Source organism: Artibeus jamaicensis, unplaced genomic scaffold (genome assembly GCF_021234435.1).
Source record: "Artibeus jamaicensis isolate MK-2021 breed Jamaican fruit bat unplaced genomic scaffold, CSHL_Jam_final contig_415, whole genome shotgun sequence".
In the NCBI taxonomy this organism is placed as follows: Eukaryota; Metazoa; Chordata; class Mammalia; order Chiroptera; family Phyllostomidae; genus Artibeus; species Artibeus jamaicensis.
The window spans coordinates 17557847-17582210 of NW_026521823.1; the positions used below are offsets into that span (position 1 = coordinate 17557847).

Sequence of the window (24364 nt, forward strand, 5' to 3'; positions counted from 1 at the left end):
AGACAACTGTACTTGAACAACAATAAATTGTGGGAAAAAATAAAATAAAATAATTGTTAAAATTCCACCAATTGTCGATGATAATGCTTAAATGTTGCCATTATAACCCATAAACAAACCAATAAAGAATGACCTCCACTTAGTATACCTCCTTTAGACTCTGACCTCTGAATCTTTAATCCAGAGCCTAACTATACTTACTGGGATTTTATAAACTGCATTACAATACCCATATTTAAATGTGTTCGTTTGAAGCTTAGTAATTCTCAGAAATTTAGTAATTCTTTACTAAAGATAGATTAGCCATAGTCACAGAACAAATATGTATATCTGCTTAGAATTTCTGTTTTGTTACAAACAATATTCTATATACTGGGATACAAAGGTGGACAAAAACATCAAAATCTCCCAAAGGCTGTTTGTATGCATGTCTGCCACACCATACTTGGGGCCCTCACAATACTTTGCCCAAGCACTTGCTGGATGTAGGAAGCTGATAATAATCCTCCGAGTTTTCTTTCCACATCTTTATCTAGAGAAACTGTGAATACTACTTTGTGTGGGAGAAGAATTTTTGCAGATGAGATTAGGTTAAGGATCTTAGGATGACTTTATCCTGAGTTATCTGATGGGTTCTAAATACAATCACAAGTATCCTTACCAGGGAGGGGAAGAGGGAAATTTTACACCCAGACACACACACACACACACACACACACACACACACACACACACACACACGTGAAGGCAGCTATGACAGCAACCCAACCACAACTTAAAGAATGGCTCCAGTGGCCAGAAGCTCAAAGAAGCAATGAATGGGAAGCTCCCAAGAAACCTTGAGGGGGAGTGTAGCCCTGCTAACCCCTAGACATCTTGTTTTGGTTCACTAACACTGATTTTGGACTTCCCCAGAATTATGACAGAATTGATTTTTGTTTATTTAAGTCACCAAGAGTGTGACAATCTCTTACAGAAGCCACAGGACATTCATAGAGCCCAACACAAGTTTTAAAACTAAATAAATGACAATGTCCAGTGCGTAGGTTGGGGGTGTTTTATTTGTGCATCCTTCTGTTATCCTGACTTGTGAGCCTCCACGAGGAATATAATGCTTTGTTATTAAAAAAAAAAAACTTCTCAACAGACAAGGCACATTTTCCACACTATGAATTTTCCCTTCAGAAGTTGACATGTTTAATGGATTAAAATATCAAAGGTTGATAACACAAAAAGAGGCACAAAGGTTGATAATACAAAAAGAGGTAGTATGGGTGCTGTTGTTGGTCATTAACACTGAGCAAGAAAAATTAGAACTATAAACTGTAAAATTCAATTTTTGAATTATAAATCCACATAAAAATATTTTCCTACATCTTTTCTTTAATAGATAAGAGTGTTTCAATGGGGTTAACTCTCAATTAATATTGCCCTAGTCTAGTATTTTTTCCAAAATGATAAAAATTGCATTTATAAGTTGTTACATTTTACACACAGTGTAAACGTGTACACAATAGCTTTCTTTCTCCTGTGTGCATGTTGGTTATGTGCCTACAAGCCCACAGTGAAAGGACAGACATGCCCAAGAAGCAAACTATACATTATTCATGTATTTAATTTGAGTATATTTGAAAAAATGCAGTTATTAGATAACTTTTCATGTCAAATGCAGATATTTGGGACTCACTGTACTGATATAAAATTCACATTTCAAAACTAATTTTTATTCTGCCCTAAAGATGAAATTCAGGATGTTGGCCAAACACGCTGGCCAAATTGCATTCCGGGCACAAGAGGGGAGTATTTAGAACCCCTAAATAACCCTCTCCTTAATTATAAAATATGCATAATTCTATAAAAAGTACGAATATTATTGGAACTCTGTTGCTAGGATGAATTTATCCCAAACTGGTATTTATTATCAAAAATGATTTATGATATGTGCTCTGTCCAAATGCATGTAGGGAACACTACAGGAGGCATTGCATTGTGAAGCGCAACAAAGAGCCTCCTCTCTTTCATTAACTTCCACTGCTGGTTGCTATGGCACCTGGTGACAACCATAAATTTTGGAAATTATCGCGATCTGCCCACGTCCCCTTCTAAGGTTACTCGCAAGTCCACTCAAGTAACCAAAATAACAAACAAATGAAATGTCCATAAGTAACCTCAAAGTTTTTCTTTTTTTTAATCGTGCATTCCTTTTCAAACTAAAGTTGAAAATGGCACATATCTCAAATAACTTAAATGGAGATGAAGGTCATGGACCACTGTGCTGAAGGACTCAAAAAGTGATTCTCCTGGGGAGATAGCCCTGGTGCTGAAGAAGCACATTAAAAGTTTAAACAAAAATAACTCCATTTCATGAAGTGAAAAAGGAAAAAAACAAATAAACAATATATTCTAACATACATAATATTAGAGCTGGAAAAGACTTTTTAAAAATATAAAAATAGTCATTTTTTTTTCTGGAAAAAAAAGATGCCTCCAAGAAAGCATATTTAACTCCAATGTTCAATTGTTGAAAAGGAAAAAGGGAATGACTAGGAACAAATTGATAGATTTTTATAAATTTGTCAAAATTAATGAATTTTCTACTTCATAGGACCAATTCCGGCAACTTTCAAAGCAATTTCCGTCTGTCATGCCAGAGCATGACAGTTCAGGTCAATGTTCATAGTCAGGCTGAAGTTTAAATCTTGGAGAGGGTTTAAAATTTGGGGACAGGGTTCTATTTTCTTCCTCGTTTTTTTTGAGGCTTACATGTTTACTTATTTGTTTTGCTAGTTTTAGAAATATGCCTTCCAAGTCTTTTAAAGATATTGATATACCACATACTCTTGGAAACAAAGTTTTGAAATTCTAAACTCACAGGTCAAAAACAGTCAAAATGCCATCAAATCAGTTTGCTTAATGTCAACAACATTGATATATCACCTTTCATTGAGTTGTTTTTTTTTAATAAATAACACACTTCATCTTCCCCATCTTAGGAAAAAAATAACATTTCATTTTATAAGAAAGTGACAAATATAAGCAAAGAATGTGGTAAGTATAAATACAGTCCTGGAATGTAAAAGTCTATCGATTCATGTTGAATCATATTTCTCCAATATATTCAGTTCTCTTTGGAGAACTTAAACCTTTTTGAGAACCATAAGATTTCTTTAAACCATTAGATTTTAGGTCAATGTTTTAAGATAGCAAATGATTCAGGGGATGGAGCTATTCTATAGTCCCGAAAATCTAAACTTCTCCAGTTTGAAATATTTTATGAAAAAAGAGTAATCACATTGAATATACTAAGATCACAGCATTCAAATGCAACAGTCAAACTTCTGGCAGTGTGAGATCTCTGTGCCAGTCTCTGGAAGTTGAAAGTAAGTAAAATAGGCAATGATGAGCTCTCACACCCTGGCTTAAATCCATCCCCTGAGCTCCACAGAGCAGTGAACTGTGGAAGACCCACTTTTCAGGTCAGTTTACTTTCCGGATGAGCAAATATTTCTTCGTCCTTGTCTAGAACCCGACCATTTCAGATCTTTCTCAATATAATGTTTAATAAGCTTAAAAGGAATTTTAGTTTCTGGGTTCACAAGATACTGCAAAGAACAAAAGTAAAAACTAAATTAAAAACATGGAACGCAACAGTTGAAATATATGAAATGCTCTTAATTCACATATGAATGTTCATAAAGATGAATCAAGTTTAATTATCTTTGGTGCCTCTCTTCATCAAGCCAGAAAGCGGTCTATCAAAAATAACTTAATCTCTTGATTTTGTGGTTTGACACATGACCATCAATTAGTTACAAACTCAACTTACTGAAAAGTCACTTGTTGGTGTTAAGTATTCAAGGTGTTGCTATACCTGTGTTCTGATAACATCATCTTATTCCATCAGTGCTTTGCTGATAAACTATTTACCGTCTTCACCTCCAAAGATTAAATGTTGGCCGACAATTTGGAACTAGATCTTCCCTCCTTCAATATGAATATAATCTGGATGCTTTTCACTCATCAGGAAACTACAGTTAGTAGTATGTGAGTTAACACAAACTTATTAAATACAGAATGATTATTTAAAAATTATTATGTTTAAAAATCCCCAGAACATAATTTAAGTAAGAAATTAATTGTTAAAAAGTCTTAGGTCTTTCCTCCAATACATGTGAGTCTTTCAAACATTAAACATGAAAAGTTAAGATTTTGTTTCCATCTGGCCTCTGTGGTACATAAAAAACAAAACAAAGTAAGTATTTGAATAAGGAGATTTTATCTAGTTCAATTAAAATAGTTAAGGCTTAACAAAGCAATACCAATGTCTTTTCCAAATCTCAACTTTGCAATTAGATTTTCAGGCAGTGGGATTCAGTTCCTTGAGAACCAGGACTAACTAGACAAATAGAAACCATGGTACTTACTCTGTAGTTGACTCATTCTCAGCTACTAATTTCATTCTCTATGTCTCAATTTTTCACCTGTAAAATTAGTCTCAAAATACACATTTCCATGGGACTTTAAATAATTTACTGTTACATTTATAATGTGGCACCTTGCAGAAAATTTTAAACATCTAGAATGAAGAAACAGCTTCAAATTCAACTCAACAGATGTTTGATAAAGGTCCACAAAGGTGAAGAAACTGTTCAGATGCTGGCACAGAAATAAAGGTGAATTAAAACATTCGTTTCTTTCAAGGAGTTTTCAACTAAATTTGGAATGTGAGAAAAGATACACCATGATATGACATAGCAGAGAAAGAACAAATGCTACAAAGGAAAAAAATACACATTGATAAGGTAATTCAGAGGGAAAAAAATGAAGACTCGTCATCTTGCCAGCTTATCCTTCTTGTATCAGTTGTTTTCACATGGCCATGATATGCTTTTGTTTATATGTATATCTCCTCAATACACTTCTCTTTTTTCTCAATATACTTCTATGCTGGCCAGAATTATTACAAATATTATATATTATATAATATCATCATCAGTAGTATTATTTTAATTTCTTCAAGGGTGTGGTTGAAACATGGAAAGTATGCAAATGTGTAAGTGAATAAAAGAATTAATGAAATCAACACTATTGTGTGGAAATCAAATAGTTATGTTGGCATGCAGTGCAATATTGAAACTGTTTATGATCGACACCTTATGTGATCAAGACCACTCTTTTACTTGTACACTTTCAAAATTTTAGTAACAACCATCCTTCAAATGCTCCTAATGGAAATGTATTTACATCCTATGCTCTTAACGGAAATGTATTCACATCCCAGTTTGAGAGAAAATAGGAGATATTCCCATTTGACACAGTCACTGTCTTTCGTTTAGGTGCATTTCAATCTGTTTTGGAACACTAATGGAATGAGACATAAGTTTAGACCCCAGAAAAGAGGGTTTGTGCGACCAGTGACAGTTACCAGCTGATTGTCCTCAGAACGTCGCCGTCTCCTCAACAGGGAAAATAGGGATGACACTTTGTTGTTTGGTATTAGTGAAAGGATTAATTAGAATACCCGCCATGCATTGCACCCAATTAAGCTTCCTTTATTTTATTTTAAATAAAGAAACGATGATAACTATAATGCAGTTTTGAAATAAATTCCCCTTAGTAACATCTTCGTGTGTACAAAACGTAATCAATGAGTGTAAGTATCTACATAAATATACATAATGTGTATGATTTATGTATCCTATGGCATTGGCTGGTTTTCAATATTTTCAGTATAAATAAGAACGCTTTTACCTGTTGGTGGGATTATCCCAGGAGACATGAGGCCGGGGACAGAATGCGGCATGATGTGCGAGTTCTCTGGGGAGGTGACACTCTGAGTCCTCTTAGGAGGCCTTCCAGGTCTAGAACTGAAACAAACAAACAAAAAATTTTTACAATTAAGCTGTTGTCTTACACATCATTTCAAAGTTGTTTCAAGTGGTAACATGGACTGTAAATAAATTTGTTTCAAGGACGGTTGCTTTTGCAGTTAGATGTAATAGACTTCCATCACTAATTAGATTACATGCTGAATTCATTTTCCTCATTGAAGATCAGCCACTCTTGATGCATAATTCATAGCCTGCACCTCGTTACCTGCTTCTTCATATTAATATCTATACACAGTTTGAATTGCCTCGTTTGCATATGCTAAAGTTCTGCATGCAGCCTTCAGCACGAAAATTATGCACTAACTTGTAATAATTATTACAGTCAGCCTGCTATTGATTTATGAGACTTTTAAAAACCAAATATGTGTAGTACTTGTAATGAATGATATTTTAAGGTTCTTCAGGAAATTAAAAGGCAATGGCTGCCTAAGGAAATGTTCTGCTTGTTTGATTTAATACTACAGTTAGCTGGGAGGTGGAATGAAAGAGTGATTCAGACCTATAGCACATTTTTCGATGATATGTTTTATTACTTCGCACTGCTAGCCTGATATCTCGATGATAAATGACAATACATATCTAATGTGTGAAAAGGTCTTGCAATTTCTTTATTTTTTGTCATTTAAAAGATAAGTCAAGTTATCATTTAACCCTTATTCTCGTTAAATGAATAGCCCCACTAGGTTGCCTTATTTTTAATATACTAAAATAAATTGGAAAGGCTTAGGATTATTGGTAAGACAGGGTTGAGAAACTGCCAGTAGAGCATCTTACATCTGCCTTTAGGGTACATAAGAATATCTGGTGTTTGCAGTTTAGTAGTAATTGTCTTTACATATCTCTTGTACAAGATTAATTTTTAAAATTGTAAAAGCAGAAGGTGGCGAGAAGAATTCACTATTCTTGTATGAGAATAACATGAATGTAATATTCGCAATTTTTGAAATAAACATAGCATTATGTTTCCACTATGTGGCTCTGTATCATGAATGTGCTTTTATGAAATGTTTTTTCATCGTTTATCTGGTCAACATGTGCCTAGATCTATCATAACTTCTGGATACAAACTTCATAAATTAGAATTCCCATTTTAGCCTCAGCTGAGGCCCTTTGCCTCATCAGATGCTTCAAAAATCCTACCTCTATTATTTAATGTACATAGTATATGTGCTCTATATAATTAATAAATAATTATTAAGCACTTGCTGTTTTCAAAGTAGTTCACTGTGGAGGCTACATCAGGAGAAAGAGCTCATTAGTCTTTAGCAGCTTATACTTTGCCTGGGCAGGGGTTGGCAGTGGGGGTGGGGAGGTCATATAAACCTGGTGCATAAATAAAACTATGGTCCAAGCTGGAATGTGCTAAGTGTCATAAGAAAGCTGCAACCTGATTACTCATTGGAAGGTAGGCTGGGTGATAATATTTCCATGTTGAGGGAAGAGAGGTAAGATTTCATGGCAATGGCCACTTTAGAAGAGAATTCTGAAGGCTGAGTTAGACATGGAGAGAAAGAAGGGGGAAAAAGTACACTCCACTGAGAATGTGAGAAAGAACTAGAAACATGAAAATGTGTGGATGTACAGGATCATTTCCCAGGAGCCTAAACAGCTCAATGAGATGAAAAGCAGAGACCAATGCTGGAGAGCAACCATGTGGGGCCAGATCCTGGAGGTCTTTCGAAGGAAAGGCAAGCAGATTATGCATTTGATTTGCTAAGCCATAAGGACACTCTCCAGTTTATTGTTCTGAAATATCTCCCTGGCCACTTATTCTTATGCTGCATTATTACTCTTCATCCTCAGCTGGTTCTGTAACTCCTGTTATTTGCCTAGGACCAATCAACAGCCTTCTAATGGTCACCATTTTCCCTGACTGATCTTTCTACCGAGAGCCGTGAGATGCTAAGGAATTGTGGCTAAAAACGTATCTGCAGCCTCGATCTTCCTCCTGGGATTCTGGCAGGTATACTAGAAATCTCTGTTTGGATGTTCTGTAATTTAAGACTCAGCTTCTCCAAATCTAAACTCTGCATCTTACCCATTAAAACCTGTTCCTCTTTCCTGGTTCAGGGAAATGGCACCTAATTTTAACAAAGTCAAAAATCCAGAACTCAGCTGTGTCTTTTCCTTCCTCTGTACACTCAAATATCACCCCAATGAAGATATCTCTCTAATCCATTCTCTCTTCTCTATTCCCACTCCTATGGTCCAGCTAAATCCTTCATTTTTTACTTGATATATGGTTACAGCCTTAACTTTTCTAAGATCTACTCCTAACTTTGTCCCACTGTGAAGCTTAGAGTGAAGACAACTCTCCATACTTGTCTCAGAAGCATTTTTCTAAAATGCAAATTCAATCTTATTTTCCATTTGCTGGAAGATATCAATAACTTCCTATAAGGATTTACCTTCCTCATCACAGCACCAAGGTCTTGGAAACTTGGCCCCTGCCTACTTTTCCAATCTCACTTTTTTATTCATTCATTTATGGCTTATATTTCACCCCACCGATTTTCTAGCACTGCCGTAAGTTGCTTCAGCCTTGTGTTACACCATCTTTGTAGATGCTGCCTCCTTTGCCAACAAATCCCTTTTTTACACCAACCCATTCTCATCCCCATTTTACCTGGCTATACTTCCCTAAACCATAATCATTCTTCTTACTAACCACACCTACTTAGTATGTTTTCTATGCTCTGTGATAGCTCATGATGAACAAATATATTATAGCTCTTCATTGATTGCAGGAATGTGCTTATTTGTTTCACCCCCAAGACTGTATAGCAGCACCAAGTATACTAAATATATCCTTAATACTTAGCTCAGGGCCTAGCTCACCTTATGTATTTATTTTTTTTACATTTATTCTTTTAAATTTCACCATATATATTTAAATAAACTTTAACACAATTTATGAAGCCTTTTTCCCCAAATTCCTCAAGTATCCTACCACGTTCATTCTAGTGGTCTCGAAATTTCCAGGAAATGAAAAGACACAAAAATAAACTTTGAAATTCTCAATATAAGGATAACATATACCAGAAGACCAGAATGAGAGAACAGAGGTACTGGGAAAGCTCAAGCAAAACGGCATGAAGAAAGCAGAAAAAGAAAGGGAAGAGAAGTAAGATTTAAACATTTTAGCCCTTTTATTTGTTTCACTTAAAAAAAATTGAAACTGTTTAGAAGCACTTTCTTATTCAGGCCACAAGAACTGTCTGTCCTCAGGCCCTTACTTTGCAAGTAGAAGTCAGGTTATGAGCAGGAACACTTCGTTTCATACTGTGGTTAGAAAGGCCAGTGGGCTTTTTTCACCCCAGATACCTCCTGCCCAAACTAGGACACTGCCTCCAATTCACCAATAGAGATTTACTGCTTTCAGTTTAAAAGCTTTAAAAAGGGCTTTTCCTTTAAAAGGGCAAATGCCCTTGATGGTGGTAACACCCTAAAGCCATCAACTAACACCCTACTGAGGATTACTTTACAGTTAGGAGAGAGCATTGTCTTGAAATGTACATGCAAATAATGGAAAGCAATTGAAGGAAAGATCTGAAGGAAGTCAAGTAACTTAACCCTTTTGCCTAAGAATAAAACTACTAGGAACATTTCCTTGGAGTCATAGCCAACTCCTTGATTGCAGGCGAGTTAGATTTTCTTATTAACAAGACCTTTTTCTATCTCTTCATTAGTTAGGTCCCCTCAGTGTTTCTTCTACTTTAGTGCAATCTGGTCACCAACTGCCAGAAGGTTTGGCTCTAGGGAAGATATTCTGATTGTTAAATATTTACAAAATATTTAAATTACTTCCAACAGGGCTTTAAGAAACTGCTAGAAGAACATGTGCTGTGCTGAGCCAAAAGCACTGGTTGTATTGTAGTGACACATGTAGCTTTAAATGCTGGCTCTACAAATTTACTGGAAGGCATGACCTTAATCAGCTTCCTAACTTCTCTGAACATCTGATTACATTTAGATTTTTTAAAGAAAAAGTGGGCCTGTTTGCTTTCTTAGAAATAAGTTATTCTTGGAAAGAAAAAAAAAACTTAACTGAAAAGTGGAAGTGAAAGAACTAGCAAAAACGTTTCTTTGTGGAGTTATCAGTTGACCCAGTAGTAGGCACCATTAAGCCTCCTTTATCCAAGATAGTAGCCCAGCTCTTCTCCAGAGGACCAGAACAGCTGAACTCTCCTCATTCGAATCAAAGCAGAAGACCTCACTTAAACAAATCATTACCCTTATCAACTTGAATGAAATCAAACTTAAGGTTTTGGTTAAGGTTTTTGCCAGCCCCGAGTGTTTTCAACCATCCCCATTAGAGTTAGAGAGGAATGGCTTAGACATGTCCAAACCCACACTTATACCTCCCTGGCTTACCCCAGGCACAACCTTGCCTGCACTTTTGAATAGAAAATGTGTCTTTTCAAGAGAGATCAATGGGTACACTTCTATCCTTAGTTGACCTCATTAAATATATCACATGCTAGTTTCTCTATCCTCCCAGAACTATATAATGTTTACCAATTCTTCCTAGTCCTTTTATTGTGCTTATTGAGGGTGAATCCAAACCAAACCTGACAAAATCAAGCAAAAGTGATGTAAATTAACAAGAAGCTAAGGGCATCAAAAGAGTTGGAGGCATTTGAAATTTCAAAGGGAGGGTACACTACAGATTTTTTTCAATCCCAAACTTCTCTGTAGACATTATCTTTTGCTAATTTCTTCAGTAGTTTTTGAGAAATTGAGATCAATTCTGTTCCTGAGAGTTAAAGCAGAAAAACCTGTGAAACCCAGAAAGTGACTGTGATGGTTATAAGTTGCAAAATGCAAAAGCAGCCAGCTCCCTACCAGCAAATTTGGTTCCAAATTCTACCTGCTTTAATGAAGCATTCCATTCATCCATCCATTTATCTAAGAAAAAGAGCTACTACTGTACAACAAGCCATGGGCTAGATATTATAGGGTTTCAAGAATAAAGACACACTCTCCTGTTTGAGAAGGAAAATAAAATTAAATAGCCTGTGGGATAATAGTGCAGAAGAAAAATACATGGCAGCAAGCGAGCATTGATTTTAGTCTTGGGACACAACCAAGCATTCAGGGGCGAAAGCAGCTTGCTCCATTAATCTACCAGAGTTCATTTGCCTTCTGTAATCTATTCACCTTAGGAAAACCCCCTTTGTGTGTTTATGTTCTGCAAAAGTTTTCTAGTACACTGCTTCTACAAAGCCAAGTCAAGATATAGAAAAACTTTGAATATATATATATATATATATATATATATATATATATATACACACACACACACACACATATAAATATAGTGTCAAATATATAAGCCCTGCATTTATTCTAATTTCTAGTTGGAAAGGTACAATTTGCTTAATAATTTATATACCCACTTGAACATTATGAGGTCATGAAGAGTGATGTTAATGAGGAGTTTAGGAGAAAATGCTTATGTTCTGAGTAAAGTACAGACCTGCCAAATATGGCTATAAAAGAGCACAAGAGAGATAAACAAATTAAGTGAAGCAAGCAATAAATATGCATAAAAAGAGAGTACGAGAAAACACTAATAAAATATTAGGAGGTATTAATAGTGGATGGAAAATCATATATTTTTCTACATCTGAAGAGTTTAATTTACCTGATAAGTATATATTATTTATCAAATATAAAAACAAACTTTAAAAATTAATTTAGCATTGCAGTGACTCTGGCCATGTTTTTCAGATAATTCATCATTGTAGACAAACTGTAATTCTGGCTAAACTTAATCAGTGCCTGAGGTTTATCTTTATCTATAGCAGAAACCAGATATAATTTATCCTCTTAATCTTTCCTTTTTCTATTTCAGTTCTAAAATATGTAATAAAAAGCAGATAATTATATGTAAAAATATTACCCTTGTGACAACTAAGTATAAAATGAATCTAAAATATGAAAAGTACAAACAGTCATTGATATCCTCCAAACTAAATCAACCTTATGAAATTGATCCATCAATGTAAAAGAATGTAAATGACCTCCTAAGATTAATCTGTGTATACATTTCACCAAAAGAATTGCCTGATTTATAATTCTCACTTTATAAATGGGTAGTTTCCCCTTACAAATCTTTGTTAATTTGTTAGTTGATTCTTTGTTTGTTTTTTGTAAAGGCAACAAAATAAATAATCCAGGAAGGATAAGATTAGTATTATTTTCCTTTTGCATTTTTTTTCATCTGTACCTGGTAGAACTTTGAAGAATAAATTACCTTCTCTGCAATGATAGCAAATGTGACCATTTTCTCTAACTCATATCCCACATTTGCCTATCCCACTTTTTGTCTCCCCCATATAGGCATGTATTCCAGCCATGTTTACTTCTCAGTAGTAATAGACTATGAATTAACTCATCAAAGAGTTGGTTTTTTACAGTCAACAGAACATTGAGTTCCAGGAGGTGGGCATTTAAAACGTCACCTGCTGACACCTGAAGAGCATCCTCAGATTACTGGTTGAAGAGCCCAGAACACACAACATCCCCTCAACTTATTTATGTAGCAGGTGTTATAAACTGAATTGTTTCCCACCCAAAATGATAGGTTGAAACCCTAACTCCTAGGTGATGGCATTTGGAGATGAAGCCTTTGGGAGGTTATTAAGTTTAGATAAAAACCTGTCGTTGAAGCCCCCCTGTGGGATTAGTCTTCTTATAATTACAGACACCAGGGAGCTTGCTGGCTCTGTCTCTCAGCCTTGTGAGGACACAGAGAGAAGGCAGCTGTCTAAAACCCACGAAGACAGCCATCGCCAGGAACTGACCATGTCAGCACTCAGAAACCCAGCCTTCTAATCTGTGAGAAACTGAATTTCTGTTGTTTAAGCCCCCCACCCCACCCCATCAACGGTATTTTGTTAGGGCAGCTGGAGCAAGACCAAGCAGCGGGGAACTCATACGTCAACTAAAAAATACATATACAAACACAAAAAATACAATTTTCTGTTAAAAGCAATTCAAACTTAAATTTTCTAAAGGGGTCTGTAACTCATATTAATTTAGACAATGTCCCATTAAACCTATAGAACATACATGTTAGGTGGAAAATCTTACAAATTCCCAAATCTTTTAAACATTTTTCTTTTGTGGGATAATTTCTCAGAGCTTACACTAAGTTACTAGGTATTACAAATCTCTAAGAATGTGGTAAAATAGGCATATACTATTTTATTTTACATTTATTTCACTGTTATTTCTAGGAAGCCTGTTTAGAGACTAGTGCTCTTAAGAAACATGTTCTTCCTAACAGTATGATTACATTCAAATTATAGAAATTCCTCATTTCTCAATATTACCTAACTGTGTTTTATGTCATACATTGGTCACCTGACAATTGTCACATGAGAATTATTCTCCAGGGATCAAAATATCAGCAATTCAGATATTCTAGAGTTGGTATGCGATGATTACTCAAAACCCAATGTTAAAATGAGAAAACTGAAATCATCACTAACAAAAAAAATAGGAATTGAAAGTAGCTACTCTGATGAGAAAAAATTACTGCCTCTAACTGCAAAACTCACATTATCTAGATCTGAAATTACACAGGAAATTTATTTGATACAAAAGCTTTTTCAAAAGTCATTGACAAAATATCTGAAGTCTCTGGCCCTAGTTGGCGCTTAAATACTGAATAAGAAAATAAGAGTTAAAACCTATTGGAATGCGACTCAGCTCCTCTTAAGCATTTGTAGATAAGTGTTAACAACCATCAATGACAGCCAAAAATACTAAAGAGAGTCCCTGTTTGACAGTTTACATACTTGAGATAATCTAGTCTTAGAGTTCATAAGTCCTCTCCATTGTCAGAATCACCACATTAAGAAGATTCTTTAAAGTCCATGAGCTATATTAGCTATATTAATCTTAGAATTAATTTATTAACCTTAGTTTAGATTCCTTAATGTAGTGAATATATTTTTTGAGATTAATTTTTATCAACTGAGGATCCTGATATATTTTTGTTTCTTGAAATACCTCCATCAATGATAAATGACACCTTCTAAAGTATTTCTAATGATTCACCATAAAAATGTATTTATATTTTATAAATACATGGTGGATTAAAAAGCAGTTCAATGTAATTTAAATTTTTAATTAAAGAAATATAAATTTTAATATTTTCTATTTTTACATTTCCATAACATGCATTATATATCCACATGTATAATATTTTTCCCAGAGAGAATATTGTTTGTAAAGTTTGTTTAGTGGCATGTTCATCTAGAGAGCTAAATATGTTTAACCATTTAATCACCTTATAATTCTTTATTCTTCCCATGGCATTCCACGCCATAAGAGAGGCGAAGAAAAACACATCTTTTTTTACAATTAGACTGACTAAAATCTCCTAAGGCATAGGTCCTAAAATAATTAGAAACAATTATAAATGACTTTCTTAAATTTTTAGGAAGGGTTAATACTTTACTGGTTTTTGTCTCACAGTTCATCTTGTACTTCAAAACCATATTCTGCAAAATTTAACTTTAACATTAAAAAATATTCTAACTAACACATTGGAATCTCATAAACCAATCTTTCATACAAACTGTGGATTCCATTGTCACAAAGAAAAAGTTTTATTCTTGTAACTTTTCAATTTGAATTTCAAATGACTAGACTTTCTCTGTAATTACCATTGGCTACATTTTATTTGAGCCAAAAGCGAGGCATTCAGTCTTTCATTTCACTGGCACATTCAGTGACCCTGTTCATAGAGGCTTTGGTTCACCAGTACTCTGTCTTTGCAGAGCATCTGGAATTAGGACCCAATATACACTCATTACTTCCATCTCAAAATACTGCAATAGCGAAACGCCCTCCGTAGGAGATGCCATTTCCAACACTTTTAAAAAAGACTTTATTTATTTATCTTTAGAGGGGAAGGAAAGGAGAGAGGGAGAGAAACATCAATGTATGGTTGCCTCTCATGAGTCCCCTTGCTGGGAACTGGCCTGCAACCCAGGCGTGTGCCCTGACTGGGAATCGAACCACAATCCTCTGGTTCGCAGGCCTGCGTTCAATCCACTGAGCTACACCAGCCAGGGAGACATTTCCAACACTTTTAATGCCCTCTTTCCAAAAGTTTTTATTTTATTTGGAATAATACATAAAATACTAAAATAACCATGGTTGTATATGTCAACTAACTGCTAGGCACTATGTAATTTAACACTTTTAATATTCCTAATGAATCTTTAAGGTAAGTACTATTATTATCCTTATTTTACTGACAAGGAAACTGAAGCACCGGGAAGTAAAACACCTTACTCGAGATGCCTCGATCTAAAAACTCATAGATGGAGGTTGGGTGTGGGTAAGGATGAACAGGCAAAGCACAGAGGGTTTTTAGGGAAGTGAAAATACTATGTGTGATACCATAATGGTGGATACATGTTATTATGATACATTCGTCCAAACCCACAGAATGCAAAACACCCAGAGGGAGCCCTAATTGCAAACTATGAACTTCAAGTGACTATAATGTGCCAGAGTCGGCTCATCAGTTATAACAAATAAACTAACTACTCTGGTTGAGGATATTGCTATCGGGAGAGACTATGCATGTGAGGGACCTGGGGTATATGGAAAATATCTGTACTTTTTGATCAGTTTTGCTGTGAACCTAAAACTGCACTAAAAGAAATATCTTTTTAAAAAAGCGATGGAGCCAGTTTGTGAACCAAGGCAGTCTGGCTTCGAGGGCAAGCCCTGAGCAATGAGCAATCTGCCCCTGTAGCATATCTGTAGGTTAATTTAGTTAACAAACGCTGAAAGTTAATGTGCCTGACCTCACTACCTTGGTGTGCTGAAAATGCCACCAAGATACGTCTCTGACTTCAAGTAGTCCATCATCTACTTTGGGAAACAAGTGTATAAAGATCTACAAAAATCATGGGAAATACTACAGTACATTTTCCAAATGAGTGTTATGGAAACAGCACAGGGAGGGCACTTCAGGAAAGAGGAGGTGTGAGCCAACAGCAGCCAGTCAAATGAAGAAGAGAATTGGGGTGCTGAGTACGGGAACATCCACAGAGGCATGCCCCCACCTTTACACACACACACACACACACACACACACACACACAAACACACACTTGTGTCAGGAAACCCTGAATTACTCAAACCCACACTCATCTTTCCTTCCTTAAAATGATTAGTATCACAGTCTAACACATAATCATTTACATCTGGGTTAATATCTTCTCTCTCCATGTTATCTCCATACTTCTGACCTTAAAGCATATGTTAGACATGTTCTAGGTGCTGTTTTTGCTCAAATGTCTTTAGGATATTATGATTCATTTGCCTACTGTAAGTGTCTCTTGTTCTGATGTATTATTTCAGGGGAATTAAAAAAGAGCACAAGTTGCTATTATATAACCAACTGTGTGCAGAATCTGACCCTGACCAGTGACTAATGCATCCCTTTTTCCATATTTACTTTAACAGGGATTTGTATCCATAACAAAGAAATTCACTAATGACTTAACAGTTTTATTTTACTTTTCTATAAATATCTCAATATTAATCGCAGCTGCTACTATATATATTTTAGTATACAAGATGAACACACTTTGTAAAGAAATCACTAACCAACAGTTAGGGAAAACTATACTAAGTGTCCATTAATGTTTATGTTCGAAAGCTATCATAATCATAAATTTCCAGTAAAGTAACTAAATCTACACACATACACAAAAACAGTTTGATATAAGCATCTTCACACATAAATCACAAAAGTAGTAACTGTTATGCTTATATTAAACTATTTATCCTAAGAGATGCAGTTTCAAATGAGGTTTTAAAAAAAGACTATTAAATCAGAACTCAGAAAATCTTGTTTTCCTGCTGGTGAACACAGAGATAACATGGCTGACTCAACCTAAAATGCCCGTTTTCACTTTCCACTGACATGTTATTAGTTTGCTACCCCTGGAGAGAATGTACATAACTAATTTATTTGAGAAACCTGTTAGAAAAAAATAAGTCCACCATCTCCCTACACTGTGTAATGCATGGGGAGCTGTCAAGAAATGCAGTTGGGAAGCACAGTGATTCTGATACCAAGGCCACAATTTAGAGACCTCCTGACAACTTTTTGATACTCCTGGGAGGATTCCGTAGTTACTGAAGGAAATATATGAAGACAGACAAAGGTATGCTGTTTCCAACCTGCAGCGATTTAATAACATGCTTAATTTGTTACCTGACATAGATGTTACATAAGCACCAAACATTGCTATTAATATGATTTACATTAATTGAATTCTATTTAATACTTTAGGAAAGTGTTTTCTTTAATGAATGGCCTTTTAACACTAATGTTCGATATTAGAAAAAATTATGAGATAAACTCCCTGCACCACAGAGTGGGAGAAGACATGGCAATCATCCTTTCAAGCTTGAGTAGACGTTGTTTTATCAGGGGATCCTTTTCCCCTAGAATACTGTGCAGAGGCTGCTTTTAAAACCCCAATCATCACGCTAATTTTAAATTCCCTTATTTATTAATTTGTACCCAAATCATAATCTAAATACTAAAAAGTATTGCCTAGTGTTATTGAAATTGACTAACTAATAATAGCTTACAGTTAGATCTGACATATTTATATACAAGAATTCTTTTTGAGTACTTTACAGGAGGGCAAGAAAGTAAAATTTATTTATAAAAAATTGTGTATTTATCCTTACATGTTTAAATTTCAGTCACCATCTAAGTTCTCTCCATTGGATGCAACACACCTATTGAGACATTTTTTCCAGCGCTCAGAAAAGTTTTTGAACTCATCAGCTTTGATGCCTTTCAGTGCTTCTGCTGTTTTTTGTTTCACCTCTTCCACATCAACAAAATGTTTCTCTTCGAAGACTTTTGTTTCTTCATACAGGGTAACAAAAAAAAAAAATTGCTCAAAGTGAGATCAGGTGAATAGAGTAGGCGGGGCATGGGGTTCATGTCATTGCTGGTCCAAAATTGCTAAAGACTCAGGGCAGTGTGGGCAGGTGCACTCATAAATCTCCTGCTGTGAAGTGGGCAAATGTACTGAAGGGTCTTAAAAAAAATTCCCTGAAGCTGAAGGCAGCCTCTTACAATGCCGCCAGCTGGTACACTGATACAGATGGGTTCCTAGAACACTCACCTAGAGGCGGAAGCCAGTACTACAAGGGGCTCACCCTCCAGAACATAATTTTGGTTTTGGAGGGTCTCCCCTCATATATTATTGTATTTAATTCAATAACTTTGTGAGATGAAAATATTTATATTTCCATTTATAAATATGGAAACTGAGTCAGATATCCTGAAATATAGTCTTGCTACAAATAAAATATAGACTTTTTTATTCATTAGTTCAAATGAAAAAATTGGTTTTTGGTAGTCTTGTGCCCAGCATTACATTATACAGAAGTCTAGGGGAGATGATAGCAATCACATTTCATTTTTTTAAACAGATTATAGAATTTTTTACTTCTGTATCTGTCTGTTAAATAATTTTCTGCTGTTTAAAACTCTGCCTCAGTTCCACGGTCAGATAAACAACTCTCAGATCCCAGACTCTACATCTGGTGCCTCATTCCAATGGGTTCTTTCCTTCCAGCATTATTAGAGTCCCCAGATGCGTGCTGGGTAGACACTGGTGCAAAGACCCATCCTAGAAACTGTGACAGAAACAGCGACAACAAAATACAACCTTTGCTTCAAAAGGAAGCTTCTTATTTGTATCATAGATAGCTATTTATGACACTGTCTCAAGTGATTTTTTAGTAAAAAGAGAGTAAGTTTTAGATCATGTAAAATGGGAACCAGCTTTTAGAGTGGATCTTGAAACATGAGTGTGATTTTGACTGGTGGAGATAAGAAGAAGGCATTGAAGGTTTCCAAATGGCAAGATCAAGGGCTCCAAGGAAGAAAAGTGTGTGGAGCATGGGAAACAATGGGTGAATTAAGCTCACAATGAATACTCCATCTGCCCACAATTTCTAGGCCATATTTGTAGGTTTAATTTCTTATGTGTTTTTTTTTTAACAATTTCAGCCATATTGTAAGGCCTTTGAAATGGTGACCCAGGCTTATTTTCTTGAATGCCTTCCCTGACTTTCCAGTACAGAAGGCCTTTAATTGTGTGAGTGCAGTAGTACTAACTCAACCAAAAGAGATGGAAGAACTTGGTAACTGAAGACAATATTGTAAAATGCAAGACCAATTATCGAGTGTCTTGAATAGGGCACTCAAGAAGGGCAATCATTAATATGATCTAATTATAACGTTTCATACTTTGGAAGTGGGAGTTTGTGAAGTGTAATGGCACACAATTTTATAGGTTTTCATGAGATTAGAATAAAAATTAAGTTAGTTGCTATTGTCAAGATAGAGATGGATAAATCATCAGATCTAATAATAACCAAATTTACTATGATTGTCATTATGCTAAATACTTTGACATGCATTATGTGATTGAATCTTCACAATAACTATCAGGCAGATACTAAAATTATGCCTATTTCACAGGTGAATGGTGAGTCCTAAGTCACTTGACAGTCCACAGACTGCTAAAGTAAGACTTGAATGAAAGGAACCAGCTCTGACAGAGTTAAAGTTCAGTTAGTTGCCATGCTAATCACAGGAATATTTAAGCCCTGAAGAAATTTACATCACAAGTAGACAGCTATCTGTAGATGGTTTTTAAAATTCAGTTTCAAGGCTGCATCTCTATGCTACAACTCTGAATATACTTATTATTTTGAAATGTATTCACTATTTGAAAAATAATTTAATATTTCTGCCTCCACAACTTTGCACTTGCTTTTTGCTACTTCCCAGAATGCTCTTCAGTAAGATGCCTCTACGCCTCACCTTCTCCAAACCCATACAACATGCCTCCAGTTAATAGCTCTCTTCCTTCACCAGGTACATTTATAGCCTGAGCACAGTTTAGAAATACTATACTTTTACTTGTTTATTAGTAATTATCTATCCAGGTAGGCCCCATGGGGGCAATGATTTTTGAATGCATTTTGTTCACTGCTGTGTCTCCAGAATACAGAACTGTATCTGGCACAAAGTCACTCAATAAATATCCATTAAATGAAAAAAAAAATTAAGTAGATGAAAGAAGGAATGGATGTTCACCGCTGACCTATGGCCATCTGAATCTACCTTGTCCTAGCAGTTATTTAAGTCCCTGAGAGGCTGGGACTGTGACATGTCAGAGTATCACTTTGATAAAATGATGAGGAAGTAAAAGGTTGCTAAGTTACTGCCACCTTTGCATTATCCTACCTCTAAGTGAATACTCTATCTTAGCTCTTAAAAATGGCATGCTTGGAAAGAGAATACTCCATACATTTTTAAACTGATGGCCATCAATAGAACTTGAAATCATCAACCAAGGTATCCAGCACCCAAATATGTGTATTTTTGAACTTCGTTTAAAAAGTAGACACATATACCTGGGAATTTAACTCAAATTTCCATAGTAAGGTGTGTGTTTCTAGTCATTTGATTTAGTCTGTAACTCTAGGTCTTCAAAAAATCATCTTTGGACTAAAACTGGATTTTCACAGATTCTTCACTACATAGTCAGGGTTATATATGAAATCCTAAAATATTGCTGTATTTGGAAGGCCATATTATTCAAACAATTGTGTGAGAACAATTTGCTAGCTATTTGAAAAGTTGGAATGAATTCCCATTCTATGCACTTAAAGAAATCGATGAAGTAATTGCATGCTAAAATATTGCAAAAAACTAAAAGAAAACTTTCCTTGGGATAAGAAAAAACTGTATAAGCATGACATTAGTGCCAGAAACTATCAATATTTTAAAAATTACTAGAATTATCTTCATAGAAATTAAAAACTTTTTTAGGAATATGAATTGTGAAAGTGATGAAACAGTTAACTCAGTATTTCAAAAAAGGAATATCACCCCTAATTAATGAACAAAAAATAATTCAATATTAAATGGCAAATATATAAATTAAAAAATAACACAAATTTGTAATTAATTAATGAACATGTAACAGTCAACGATTTCACTAGTAAACAGGGAGGAAATTAAAAATAAAATCAAGTATAAATTATCACATTATGTCCACCACAATGGCAAAGCTCAAAAACACAGACACTGTACTGGTAGACATATACACAAATATTGAACAATATTTTTTCAAGGATCATTTAAATGCCTGATGCATCAAAATTAAAAATATAAATACTTGTAAAACAATATTATAATATTGATAAATCTAACAACTGATACTGAGGTAATAATGAGGGATAGAGAATATCTAAAAATAAAACCTTAAAATTTCACATAAATGTGTAGGTTGAATACATTAAAAATTTAAAAATTATATGCATTATAAAGCCAGATAAGAAGGATATTAAAAATAAATCTATGGTAGATATTTATGTTTTATAGCAGTTAGATGATAGTACAATCCTGTTTTATAAATGCTATCTATAAGTGGTTTTCCTCTTCTATGTGATTATACATCTTTGCTTTCTTATTTGTTTTTTTTTAATTTTCTAAATATTTCAAAATAAACAAGTTCTTTTAATCATAGAAACAATAAAGTTGGAAGAGCATCCAGAGATGGATTCAGTGACATTCAAAGAAAATTACTTCCAAACACCAGGAAAAACTAACATTCAAGGCTTTGAAAGTATAAGAAGTAAATTGTATATGTACAGAGAATGTTTTATTTTGGAAGCATATGTATAAAGTGTAAATAAATCTTTTAAAGTAGATCCTTAACTACATGCATATTAAGAGCTATCAGCTAGACTTTATAGACTAGAATTTATAACTTGTTTATTTGTCTTCCACAAGTTGAAAAGTTAGGACGAGTTTAGCTTCCAAAAGTCCAGTATACCAAGGGGAGCCACAAACACACACACAAAAACCAAAATATTATGTCAAAACTTAAAAGAAAAAAAACATGCTGAACATTAATGAGGACGTTATGATTGCTAACTACATAAAGAACTCGCACCTTTAACTACACCTGGAAGTGTTAAGACAACTTTTTAATTGAATTTTTTGGTTAACATTTAGCCTCACTTTTCTGAAAACAAAACTAAGTTTTATTAAATATAAAGGTTTTCTTGTTTTAGTGAGAAAGAGTAGTCTACCTTCCTACTAGATATGGCCTCTTTGGGGTAGAGGTATCTCCATACTCTTGAACTTACTGTACCTGAACGAGTAGTGCATGTTGAGTGTTTTATAAGCAAAGATTCCTATTATATAAAATAACAATCTGAACAGGATGAGAAAAGGACAATGCTAGAGTATTTTCATAGAAGATATTTTGAACCTGCCCAAGAAATCTCTCATTTTTGCAACGTTCACAAAAATTCTGTATAAAATTTGAAGAAATATTTAAAGGAAATGCCCAAATTTGTATTAGCTCTCTCAACTAAACTTTACAAATATATAAAATTGCTATAATCTCACATAATGCCAAAATATTGAGTTTATTTTTTTGAGAAGCAATAATACAAATGAAAATCCTAGGAAACACAGGTAGACTTTAAGAAAACACTGGGAAACTTTGGTTTTCCTTGATTTATTTTAATTATTTCTTACCCAAAATTTGTAAGCAGTGGTCCTTCCCTTATTTAGGGGTAATTCCTAAGTGTATACTGCCAAAAACATTTAATTGCATTGTATCGTCTCTGTTATGTGTCCTAGTTACTGTTTGCCTGATTCACTAACCTGATGCACTCGGAGAACCTGTGAAAGCACACCGCCTACATGTGTGCATATACACACTGCCACACACACACACACATATACACACAGTTTGGACACATGCTGGCATTCTCCATACATGCTGAACTCAGTAGAGTTTACTGATGCACTGAAAAAAGTTGGGGGGGGTGGAGAACGATAGCAAAAATTGGGAGACACTTCTGTTTTTAAAAGAGCAAATTCAGGAATGAAGTGAACAGCTATATTTTACATGGTTACACTTAAGAAAGTGCCTTAAAGCCTGGCTGGTGTAGCTCAATGGATTGAGCGTGAGCCTGCGAACCAAAGGATCATGGTTTGATTCCCAGTCAGGGCACATGCCTGGGTTGCAGGCCAGTTACCAGCAGGGCATGCACGAGAGGCAACCATACATTGATGTTTCTCTCCCTCTCTCCTTTCCTTCCCCTCTAATGATAAATAAATAAAACCTACAAAAAAAAGAAAAGAAAGAAAGTGCCTTAGAGTAAGTTAGATCCCCAAGACTACCTAGACTAGCTGGTACGCACAGGTATGCATGCACTAACATGCTAATGGTGTAAAAAAGATGTCCTTATCACTTGTCCCCTGTGTGGAACTAGAGGAAATAATGGGAACTTTATATTTAAAAATTATAATTAATGCAAGTTAATGTTTCCAAACTTTTCACATCCATCCCACATCTTAGCTCTTAATTGGTTAAGAGAACTTCAAAGTAAATTAATTTTTAATAAGTTAAAAGCAAAATCCATTAATTTTAACTTTAAATTAACTCCAGGTAATTTAAAGTCTTCTAAATTTTAACTTTAACAAGTGAATAATTTTCCAGTAACTTTTCCTGAATTATAATTCAGGATTAAAATACGTAAAACCAGCATTTGACCTAAAATCTAAGATCGGACTTACTAATAAACGCTTACCAGCTCTTGTTGATCTTAAAGCATATACTAGATGTTCACAATTTGCAGAAGGACTGACGCATATGCACAGGTAAGAAGGAGGTACATGCAAAGGCTGTTAACTGACCTACAAGACAGCCGTGTTATCGATCAGAAAGAGATTCATTTTAGGTAATTTTTATAAATGGTTGTATATATACAACTCTATATGAAATCAGTAAATATGAATGTTTATTAAGTTATTACATGATCAAGATATTTCTTAGGTAACTATATATTTAAATCTGAGATTTAACTAGTCAGTATAATAGCTGATAATTGTTACATTTATAATTAATACATATAAATTTAGATGCAATTGGTTTCCCAAAATTATCATACCTTATCAAACACATACTCTTCCCAGAATGTAATAATGCATATCATTCTGTACTCTATTATAAGATGTTTTCTATTAGATAACTCCTTGTTCAGATATATAAGTGAAAATCACTTAAACATTGAATCATGAATTCCAGAAAGATCCGATATAAAAAGAAATGAGAAACAGTGATTGGACAAAAGGATAGATATGAGGTAGTTAAGAGAATAAGTAGGATTTGAAGAAGAAATTCAAGATACATACTGCAAAAATGAAGTATAAATAAAATACAGGTAAGGTTTCACTGAAGAAGAAATGACAAAATAAAAATAAAGAAGGTATCTTGTGTGAGGTGATAAAGTGTGGGTAGGGAAACATAAAGGCAGATAAATTCAAAGAAATGAGTATAAGGAAAAACTCAGATTTCATGGGCAGG

At 34.7% G+C, this 24364-nt stretch overlaps 1 protein-coding gene across 1 annotated transcript in view; it reads right to left on the reverse strand.

Annotated features, from left to right (window-relative positions):
* DACH1 (dachshund family transcription factor 1) overlaps positions 1–24364 on the reverse strand; it is a 399456-nt gene that overhangs the window by 218242 nt on the left and 156850 nt on the right. Inside the window, exon 2 of the mRNA XM_037153245.2 lies at positions 5752–5867. Coding sequence (XP_037009140.2) covers positions 5752–5867 — 116 coding nt within the window. The remainder of the gene's footprint in view (positions 1–5751; positions 5868–24364) is intronic.